The sequence below is a fragment of the Lithobates pipiens genome, unplaced genomic scaffold, assembly GCF_037356315.1.
Source record: "Lithobates pipiens isolate NorthernLeopardFrog02 unplaced genomic scaffold, aLitPip1_a1.2 Scaffold_22, whole genome shotgun sequence".
Lineage (NCBI taxonomy): Eukaryota > Metazoa > Chordata > Amphibia > Anura > Ranidae > Lithobates > Lithobates pipiens.
The window spans coordinates 326850868-326862119 of NW_027507784.1; the positions used below are offsets into that span (position 1 = coordinate 326850868).

General features: G+C 43.6%; 1 protein-coding gene across 1 annotated transcript; it reads right to left on the minus strand.

The window, feature by feature from the left end:
- Positions 1-2913: 2913 nt before the first annotated feature.
- Positions 2914-10780, minus strand: LOC143925021 (nmrA-like family domain-containing protein 1). Its single transcript, XM_077449591.1, has 5 exons — positions 10660-10780; positions 7355-7593; positions 6243-6492; positions 4659-4849; positions 2914-3274 (listed from the first exon to the last, which is right to left on the minus strand). Exons 1-5 carry the CDS (start codon positions 10694-10696, stop codon positions 3095-3097), a joined length of 897 nt encoding a protein of 298 aa, XP_077305717.1. The 5' UTR covers positions 10697-10780; the 3' UTR covers positions 2914-3094.
- Between the last annotated feature and the right edge of the window lie 472 nt (positions 10781-11252).

The following is an 11252-nucleotide window of genomic DNA, read 5'->3' on the forward strand; positions in this document are numbered from 1 at the left end:
AGAGAAGGATGGGAGCCTCTGTGGTATTACAGATTTGGATGCAGATTCCCTGGTTGGTCGGAGGATATCCACCTAAGTAGTCTCACCAAGGTTCCACCTACCTTCGTTTACATAATCTAGTGTTTATACACTGGTCTAATGGTCTCGAAGAGGATTTAAACTTTTGCAGTGATGTTGAGTGTTCCCCCGCTGAAATAAGGATCTACAGTCCTTCTAGTGGCAGACAGATTGGCGTGGTCCTATCGGGGTTCCATGTTTATATGCCTGTATGACCTAGTGTTCACGCACAGGTCCAGCTTTTCCGGTAAAAGTACCCACTTCTTATTTCGATGCCATTGAAGCTAAGCCTGTCCTGGATCATTTTTGGTTGATACTTCGTGTGACATCACATTTTCACCTCTGGTACACACTCTGCGTGAATTATCACGTTGGAGTTTGACACTTACACATCAAGAACTTCAAAGACTCATTAATTTGAGATTTGGACACGTTTCACATTGTTGTTTTTAGCGCTACATTGTAGTTTTTCCTTTTGGTGGTGAGGGTGACATCTTGTGGTGAATAGAGGAACTGCACCAATAAAAAGACTAATCAAAGTCGACCCCTCCCAACCCTGAGTAAGCTCACGCTAATTGGGCGAAACGTGCAGGAAGTCACGACACCTCGTGACTGACGTTCTGACGTCACAGATGATCTAGCATGGTTGCACATGCTCCATGCACCCAACAAGGACAGTGGGTTCCATCTTGGAAAAGGTACTCAGAGCTGATCCCAAAGTCTAGACTAGAGTGACCATCGCTTTATCTCCTGTGCGAGACCCGGATAATCAATGCGGTTTCAGCCTCATCCCTGTGAGCCACATGTACGAGGGAGCTTTCTCTCCTAGGCAATCCAGGAAATGGGTTACTTCATCGCAAGCGGTCGGGTGAGCGGACCTGTCAGTCTCCAAGTCTGTTTACAGCGCTTATGCACTTTATGCCCATCACATAAACTGTAAATATTTTGATGGCGGCCAGCTTTCCTTGCTTTATATAAGCAACTTATGGCAATCCTCTGGTAACATTATGGTGCATATCGGAAATTTCAGCCAATGACTACATAGCCTTACACTGGTAGCAATACCCTGCAATATTATCTACTTCACTTTGAATCTGTCAGAGGAACTTTGTGCTTCACGGCGAGTGAAGATATCAGAGCCACCTGTTGCCTGAATAATGCCATTTGATGTCTACTGGGTCCTCAATTTGGTATGCTTATCTAGTCACATACCCATGCATCTTTGAACGGGACTTATTTCACAGTCACTGAAGCTTTACACAGCCTATACTCTAGCCGGATTTGGGAAACTATAAATTAATCATCAGCCAACATATTGTTTTTCTAATTGTAGCCAAGTCTGGGGCCCCTGAAGCCCAATGATGACCTCCAGAGTTAGGGACAGCTGACATCCTATGTAGAGTGGATTACAATGCATGGAGGGTGTAATGCAAGCTAGATTGATGGGTACCAGACACTTTTTGAATGCAAAGAGATTTATTGTCTCTTAAACAGAACTGTGGGAAAGACTTGGGGCCAGGACACCCTTAAGTAGATCCAATGTTAATTGGCAGACTCTGAGACTTCTATATACAGATAGCCATGCAGGGACAGGTATCTAGCCAGACACCACATCTGCATGAGTAGGAACGCTGTCTCCTATGGCAACAGTCTTGTAACAGTTTCTAACAAAGGTTGCAATGAACACTTCTCCTACTATCTCCTATTGTAGAACTTCACTCCGCTGAGCTCCCAGTCTCTCACTAGAATAACAGATCCACTCACCACTGGATCTTCTGAGCTCTTCCAATCTTTTCACTCAATATCTTCCTCAAGCATCACCCCCTGCTTTGTCCCTAGCTTGGCACTCAGATACTCCTCAAGCATCACCCCGCTGGCCTGCTTGGTACACAATACTCTGCAAGCATCACCTCTACTGGCTGGGTCCCTGGCTTGGCACCTGACAAAGTTTCCCAATTCTTCTCTATCCCTGGTTGGCGAGAATACTGCTCAAGTACTTGCTTCAGCTACTCACAGTGGTCTCCAGTAGCAAGGTGGATGGTCCCTTGGTGGCAACAGCTTCCCTTCTACCTCTGACCACAGCTGGTTCTCCGGCCGGCAGAACCTTTCCTTTTGGTTGGCCTGCAAGCCGCAGTCCCAACCCTATGCTGTTCTCTTGCTTCTGGATAGGCCCTCAGACAGCCTAGCAGCCAGATGTCCCTGGGATAGGTCCAATACTTATGGTCTTGCAGCCCAGGGCATTACAACACACGTCCACCCAGACAGCCATCCAGGTGGCACAGAACCCTGATCACCTGACTACACCCAAATAAATAGGCTCTCCCAGCAGGCCAAGGGACCCATGAAAATCCCTGCCCATTGGCTGAGACACCCCATTCATTCTTAATCTGTCCTTACAATGCCCTTGTCTTATCTAATGCCATCAGATACCCAGCCATCTAGCGACAGAAGAGAGAAGCAGAGTAATTCCAGAATTAGGGTAAAATCAATTTACCCATCAATTAGCCAAGGCAAATATCACTTGGCAAATAAATTTGTTAGCAACGCTGCCTAGACATCAGGGTGCTACACCAAGAAGACATGTGACTCCAAAAGAAGACACATGTCCATAGCATGAAGTGCATGAGAAGCAATGTAATCTTAAACTGCATCAGAACAGTAAAGATGTGGATATCCCACAGTCGGTGTTATCAGCTGAGAATGTAGTTAGCCTAAATAAAACATTTAGATGAGTTTCTCAACTAACAATATATACTGCAGCGATGGGCTCACACAGTGAACCAGTGCTTTTTCATCCCTACCAACTGCAAGCAGTTGGTATGGAAGAAAACAAAACAAAAAGGAAGCCCACAAGGATTCAGGAAATACATTTTATTAATACAAAAGTGCAGATAACAGTCATGGTTGGTTTTAGCTGAACGGTAGATTGGTCATTGCCTAGTATAAAAAAAAAGTCCATTCTGGCCCACGTGGCACAGGAAGCACTAGTTCACATCAAATGAACACCACAGTCTTTTCATGGTTTAGGGAACAAGGTTCACAGGTTATCAAAGGCGGCCTTGTTCTCTTGTAGCCAGGACTGGAACTTCTTAGCTCTGGGGTTGAGCTGAAAGGTGAGTTGAATGTCGCGGTTTGGTTTCATTGTGTAGAATGTGAACATGTTGGCCAGCTCTTGTGCCCCAGGAAAGCCCATCTTCCCATAGATTTCAGGAGTCAGCTGTAAAAGTTAGAGAGTGAAGGTTAAACATTAGCTCCATGAAACCGGGACCTGCCATGTAATATGTAGCCTGCCACTGTTGGCCTCCTGAAAATACAGCCAGATCTCCCGTCATTGGCCTAGAACAAATATGCAGGAAGGTTTATAATGGGGCAAAATAGAATTTTCAGGATTGGCAGGGGCAAGTCCTGTACTTTCTCAAGACAGTTACATTTTAAGCAAAAACAAAAAACAAAACAACTTATAACCATAAAGGGCCAACATGTTCTGGGGGTTACAAGAGGCCTCCATCAGGGCTTAGGAATATTGGAAATGTGAATGTTTGGACAGAGACATGAGACATCTCCAAACAACGGCCCAGGGTACGAATGCAGCCCTTTGCTTACCTTTATCCGGCCCTTAAGACACTATTCCTTCCACTGACACCAGTGATGGGGGCACAGTTTCTCCCACTGACCAAAGGGATGTTGTGTAATATTTTTTTTTAATGCCACTGACCATCAAGCCCCACTAAAGTCTGAGGTACAGTAAACTGGCCCCTTGTTTGGAAACTTCTGCTCTAGGAGTTTGCTAGGGGGTCCTCAAACACTGAGGAATTTCTGCCTCTCCAGTAAGTTACCACTGAAAAGATGATCTAGCCATTTGTAAATGGATGCATTATTTTCAATAACCACCAGTTTAATTAGGTCCTGCTTCCAGCTGACAACCAATGTGAGGAGTATTCTTTCCAATGATCACCATTGTAATTTGCTTTCTGTCCACTAACCACCAGTGTAAGGAGGCCTTTCTCCCCAGTGCCCACCATAGATTGTTTTATTGTTGGCCACCCTGCACAAACAAAAGGGTCCCTCTTCACTGTCCATCAATGTAAGGTGGTCCTTCTCCCACTGTCCACCAATATAAGCTGTCATTTCTCCAGTAACAACCAATATGAACAAACCCAAGAACTTTACAGTCTGCATTTCTTTTCTAGATAATATTGTTGTACCAAGTAGCCCTGGGTGTCAAAAATTTTAACCAAACTGCACCCTTTATTCTTTTATTTATTATTCTATCCCACATTACTGTTAATGGTAATGTACCCCAAGTGGTAGATATACCAGTTATTACAAGCAGATCCCTGAAACCAAAAGTTATATTAAAAAGGTTCCCATGTGTTAAAAAGGCTAAGAATGGATGATCCAGACCTTAACTTTTCTTCTATTCCCAAGTCCCGATGAAAGGAAACTTAGAACCCTGAAATGCTTTAACCTTTTATACTGAAGCTGGAGGTCTCTTCCTCGATTCCCTATTAGGTTTGCATTTCTCTCTATGTCCATGTTGGGCAAATCTCCTCTGCAAGCTTTGCTTTAGATTGGAGCAATCACTTGTCATCCCCTATTACCTTGGCATCTCGGATGTTCTTGCCGAGCACTCTGGTCATTATGGCAGCGTACTGTTCTGTTGTCAGCTTCTCTGTGCTGAGACCAATGTCCTTGCCAGTGTATTTTGAGGGCGACTTCAAGATGCTGAGAACAACACCACCCAGATCCTTCACAGAAAACCCATCCAGGGGGACGTCACCCATAGGGAACCCTGCAAGATGATAAATATCAGCATCACACTATAAAATATGATCATACTTAATTTTATATAAGAGCATATATGAGATCACTGAAGATTTAATCGATGAACATTGAAAAAGGTATTTTTAGTTAAAGTGGAGAATAGTTAAAATGTCACTTTTTTGCCATCTGTATCCTGTTGGGGAGATTGCCCTGCACTTCCTTTTCAAGAGGCACAACAGAAAGTGAAAAAAAAATCCCCTATTATTTGTCGCCAGTGTAGGGACGCTCATCGGACGGCTTCTCTTCTCCTGTTTCCGTGAAAATTTTTAAATATTTTGGCTTTCCCATTACTTTCTGTCTCAGCAACCATGGTCACCTGGACAAGCTAAGAGAATGATGCTCCCCGGGGAGAATGCAGACAGCAATAAAGAACTTACAGATGTTTAGCCAAAACAGCTTATAGTTACAAACTTGTAGAATAATAATGTAGATTAGGCCAAGGAACCACTAGTCCAAACAAATCCCCTTAGGCTTACCCTGGCTATATACATTGGGTGGTATTCAAGTGTGGGCACATTGGACCACAGAAGAAATAGGTCTCCCAACTCCCATTCAAAAGATTGCCCCAGCTTGCATGTTTGGGCCTACCAAGAAAGTAGGAGAGATAATGCCTGTGTAAGTCTAGTCACTATTTTAAGAGTGAAAAAAATAAAAAATGAAATAAAAATCCAACAAAGACAGGGTGGCAATGAATGACTCAAGTGCCAAATATTGGCTACATGTAGCAGGTGCAGTCTACTTTCTCCATGGCAGGTGGCTCTCTTCTGCAGCAACCCTGTTGCTGGAGAGGAAGTCAGGAGGAACAAGGTTCCGCTATGGTTTCCTGGGTCACTGGGGAAGTTATCCTATTGGATGCTGCTGCCCCAAGTGACTCAAGCAGCCATCCTTGGTCAGACAGAGGCAATTTAAGGCCTTGGCATGCTTTTGGTGAGTAGGGGAAGTTACCCCATCTGTGAGGGACAGTAATAGGTTCCCCGCTAGGGAAAGGTTCCCAACGAAGAGGGCAAGAGTAGAGCCCCATTTCTTCTGGACATTCTCTCGATTGGGGACCAGGCTGCGTTCAGTCCCCTCTCAACGGATGCAGTCATTCCAGCTGGAATCTACTCCTTTCACACTACTGAACAGTGAGTCTGCCCGGCTGGGTGGCTTTCCCAATGAGTTTGTTGCTGCATTTCTTCAATACAAGTTTATTGCACCTGCAGGTGTGAATCATTGACTCCACACATACAGACTAATATAATATACTATAATATAATACACACACACACATATAATATATACACACACCTATATGTACTTTTTTTATTTACACATCAGTGGGGCACCTAAGGTTATTTAACACTACTACACCATCATCTTACCCAGAGTGTAGCCATCGCCATCCTTGTCCTTCTGTGGCCTGAAGAAGGTTAGCAAGTTCTCGTAGTAGCTGGGTAGCCTCACACTGGTCATGGGCACACCAATTTCCCGGAAATACTCCTCCACCTCCCCTTTACCATCAAAATGAAGCACTTCCAGCTTTCCGTTGGTCAATTTCTTTACATTCTCCAAACCACTGAACACCACCAACGTCAGGCCGAGACGTTTAGACACATCTGCAATACGTTTGCCCTTGAAAAGAAAAAGGCATCAGTTGTAACTTGCTGATAAATATAAGTTGCCAAAAACAAATTCTGGTTTGCCAACTTGTGCTCTCTGCTAAATGGATAGTTGATTGAATCTGTAGCTGTCAATCACAGTGGATCATGCTGGATCTTTGCAGAGAGGTAACTGCTTGTACATACAGAGCAAGGGTCTACAGCATGCCAGTGAGGGGCAGACTACTTTACTATGGATGATTAACTAAATTAAGGATTTTTAAGAGGAGATACATATGCATATACTGTATTGGTTAAGATTACAACAGTAGTTAAGGCAGATCCATGCATGGTAAATTCGCCAATTTTCAGGAGAGGAAGGCAGTGGCATCCTATGCATTTCCTTTACTACAAGGTTGGGGCAGACATTCTCAACCAGAAAACCTTAGGGTACCTACAGAGGTTGCTAGGGGCTCCTTGAGCTGTGGCCGATTAACCATAGTCTGAGGTCGGTGCCATTTGGAAGAGCCAGCTGTGTGAACCCACTGATCTTTTTATCTATATGGGTCGAATTCTGACCATCACTGTTAGAAGGCATTCTTTCCATTTACCACCAATGTAATGGGCATTCTTCCCATTCACCACCAATTAACTGGATTTATCAGGGGTTCCCCAAGACTTGAAAATTTCAAGGGTTCCCATGGGGGGTAAAAAGGTTGAGTTAGGTGATAAAAAGGCAATTACATTTCTTCTCTAGAATTACCTGGAGAATCAAGAAATGCCTACAGGTCTACATTATTTGGAAGACCACCTTAGTACATATAGTAGTATAGCAGAGGGTCCCTTTAAGAGGAAAGGTTTATTACATAGCATTAACATGGGATGTCTCAGCTTACCTGGGCGATTTCCTTATCTTTGCTGAAATGTTCCCAGAAGTTGGTGACCACAAAAGCTCCATAAGCTCCCTTCAGGGCGGCCTCGATGCTCTTCTCGTCATCCAGATCTGCAGCCACCACCTCAGCGCCGGCCTCCTTCAGCTTCAAAGCAGCCTCTTTCTTGACATCACGGGTCACTGCTCTGACAGCAAAGGTGCCATCTTCTTGCAGAGCCTTGGCTACAGAGCCACCCTGAGCTCCTGTACAGAAGACAAAAAGGTGGTCAGCGCAAAAAAAAACGTTTTCCTGGACAGATTCTTACTATAAAATTGTCATATTTGCTTCCTAGTGGTCCCTTAAATATAAAAATTTATTAAAACCATTGAAAACATTCTTGTTTGTGATATGAGCACAAAAAATAAATAATCTACTGATCTTGTCCATAACGTTAGAGCCCTCCTGGGTCCTCTGCACACTCATAGTGTTATCTGGAAGCATCCTCCTAGGTCTTACCTTGGCCTACAGAATGCTTCCAGAACAGAGTGCTAGGAAAGTCAAAAGGGCAGCCTGAATATTTATTGTGCTGTAGCCAATCCCTGTGAAAGCGTGCCCATTAGGTTGCTGAGGAGAAAATAAATAGTTGGGGGTCTGGAGCAGCCCTGGTCCATATGAAGAAGTTTCCATCCTCAGGGGCTGCTGCCTCTTTGAGGTCAACATGGCCCCCACCTATATTAGATCGGGGGGTTTGGCCATTTTTAATTTCTTCTGGAGCCAAAGATCTGGTCTGGAGGACTCATGGAAGAGTGCGTGCCTCTGCCTTGGGATATTGCGAGTACTGATCCAAGCTCAAGAATCTAGTGTCTGTGTATGGTTCTTCTTTTGGGGGGGCCCATCGGTAGCTCTTTCTCTAAAGCTGCTTACTGGTCTACAGACTTTTCCACCCACTCATGTGTGAACCTAGCCTGAACAAGTAACCACGTCAGGAGTTTTGACTTTGACCCACCCCACTACATGCCAGTCCCCCCAGTAGTCTTCGAATAGAAAGCGAAAAGGAACTGGAAAACAGGTGAAGCAGAGACCTGATTACACAATAAAGCAAGGTGCTTGGCCAACTTAATATAATATGTAAAACCCTTGGGCGCATTTATGAACTATTAGTACCAGGAAAAGTTAGATACACGTTGGAGAGGAGCCACAATAAATCAAACTTTGTACAGTGACACGTAGCCGTTATATTAGCCAAACTAATAACCTGGCTCAGTGGTTGGCACTTCTGCCTTGCAGCACTGGGCACAGGACAATAGCTGCATTGAGTTTGCATGTACTCCTTGGGTAGGTTTCCTCTGGGTATTCTGTTTTCTGCCACACTCCAAACACATGCTGGTAGGTAATCGGCTCCTGTCTAAATTAATCCTAGTATGTATATGATATAGGGACCTTAGATTGTAAGCTCCTTGGGTGCAGGTACTGATGTGAATGTACATTATGTAAAGCACTGTTTAAAAATCATCAGCATTATATAAATACCTGGAATAAACAGAATACTGATCTATCAGCTGATCTGTGCAACAGACGACTTTGGGTGAACATTAACCAGACAGGATAGACAGCCTGCCCCGAACCTTACCCAGATCAGCCCAGCTTTGGGATCACCGCCAAACTCTTGGCAAGGATAACCATGATATGACCTGTGCTACACACACACACACTCACCCAACATTTCTTCACACCCCATGCAAGTGAACCTATTCTGCAATCATCAGACGTGTGCAGCGTTCTGCAGTTATACAGATAAAATAGATATAGGACTGAAAATGTCTATACAGATAACAGGAGTGACCAGCAACACGATTCTTCTGCATATTCCTTTTCTGCGCTTTAAATAGCCACATGTCATTCGTTTTGACAGGATATAATGGCGGCATTAGTTTTCCTTTTTCAGCCCGATTTCCTCAATATTCAAGTAGCATGCAGTAGCGATCAGTCTCCCACAATGATCCAATCAAGTGTGATTATTAGCTGCAAGTTACTATTGCATGCTTCTTGTGTAGTGTACTCCATAGGGATCTATATGTTTTTTTGACTGACAACATATCGGTTTAGCACTCAATTGTTATTCACTAGCGAAATTTAAAAGGGGAGTTTTAATCTGTTTATATTTTGTCTTCCCTCTGGTTCCTCTCTCCCAGTGCATTAAAAAAAAAGTTTTTTTTTTTTTAATTATAAATAATAATAATTATATATGTATTAGTTTTTTGTTTTTATTATTATAAATTAAAAGTGTATATTATATATATATATATATATATATATATATGTATATATATAATTTTTTTTTTTTATTAACACACACACACACACACACACACACCATGCCAATGGGAGGAGAGAGCAGAGTGACAGGTCAGTGTGCTGCTTCTCCTTTCACTGTCCAGTCACAGGCTGGGAGTCTCTTGCCCTGCCAGCCAGGAGCTACACTGTGTGGCAGAGCTGTGCAATTCTCAGGACAGGATTTCTAAAATAACATCTATTGACAGGTAAATAACTTCATTTCATCTGTGTATTTAGCTGTTCGCCTGAATTTCTGCTTTAAACCTTTCAACATGCAGAGATTAAAAACTTTCTCCAGAAATCGCACCCTGTGATTTGAGTGCAGTGCACCTTTAACCCATTCATTTGCATGGAAGGTGAGAAGGTGATATGGTCGCCTCCTCGCCACCTGATTTAACTCTTTATGCACCAAACTATAGCACCGCAAAACGGGTGTGTTGCATTCGTTGCGTTCAGCAGCGTCAACATCTGCAGAAAGCGGCATGTGTACAGCCGTGAATGGCTGAAAGTCACTGTTAAGGGTGAGAGGTTTGGGGGGGGGGGGGGCAGTAAAACTGCAAACAAGCCCTTAAGGTTATTGCACTACTACCCGTGATACTATATTTGCACTAACAGGTACATTTTCAGGAGGAGTCTACTCCCTTTGGGGTTGATTTACTAAAGACAAACTGTGCTCTTCTGCAAGTACAGTAGCTACAGAGCTTAGTAAATTAGGTAAAAGGTTCATTTTTACAATGAATACCCAATCACATGCAAGGAAAATTAAAAAAACAAAAAAACACAGCATTTTTGCTTGCACATGATTGGATGATGGAAGTCAGCAGAGCATCCCCTCATTTACTAAACTCTGGAGCAACTGCACTCGCAATGTGCGTGGTCTATTTACCTTTAGTAAATCAACCTTGTTGTCTCAGTCGAAGCTGTACGGCAATCAAGGAAAAGACTTGAAGCACACAATTGATCGGTGAATTTGCAGACTCTCCATCCTCACTCACCTGTGGCTCCGAAGACTGTGATGACTTTCTTGGACATGGTGGTGGTGGAGGAAGGACGGTGGACGGTGGACGACGACACCTGCTGGTCTTAGATGTTGAGCTGTGGAAGGCTCTGCTAGAACAGATGAGGAAGGAGAAGAAAGACAAGTTTATATAGGAAGCTGTAGTCCCCCCCCTCCTCCTCTGACTCCTCTGTTTAGGTTGGAGCCAAGAGTCACTGTGACTCAGCAATAGTACAATAGATGGCTGGAGGAGACACAGCCTGACCAGGCAGAGGGACCCCCAACCAGAGAGCCCCCTACACTGATCTCATGCCAGAGAAGTCAGCAGCCGGTCACATTACACAGGAGGAGCCTCCTTCTCTGAATGGATCACTATTCTCCCAAGGCTTGTATACAGAACAGAAAGCTGCAATGTATCAAAGTTACAGAAACTTCAAATGCCTTGGATAACCCCCCGATATTAAAGGGACACCAATGATACCCCATAATAATCATCCCTATATACATTTGCTTTAACTACTTCAAGAGGAAGTAAAGGCTATAAAAAAAAAATAAAATAAAAAAAAAGCAACCTGCAAGGCAAAGGCATAA

Coding starts and splice junctions, on each gene's coding strand:
- LOC143925021 (XM_077449591.1), bottom strand. CDS start 10,696: ATGTCCAAGAAAGTCATCACAGTCTTCGGAGCCACAG. Junction 6,493..7,354: donor AAGATAAGGAAATCGCCCAG/GTAAGCTGAGAC, acceptor TTTCTTTTCAAG/GGCAAACGTATTGCAGATGT. Junction 3,275..4,658: donor AGAACATCCGAGATGCCAAG/GTAATAGGGGAT, acceptor TAACTTTTACAG/CTGACTCCTGAAATCTATGG.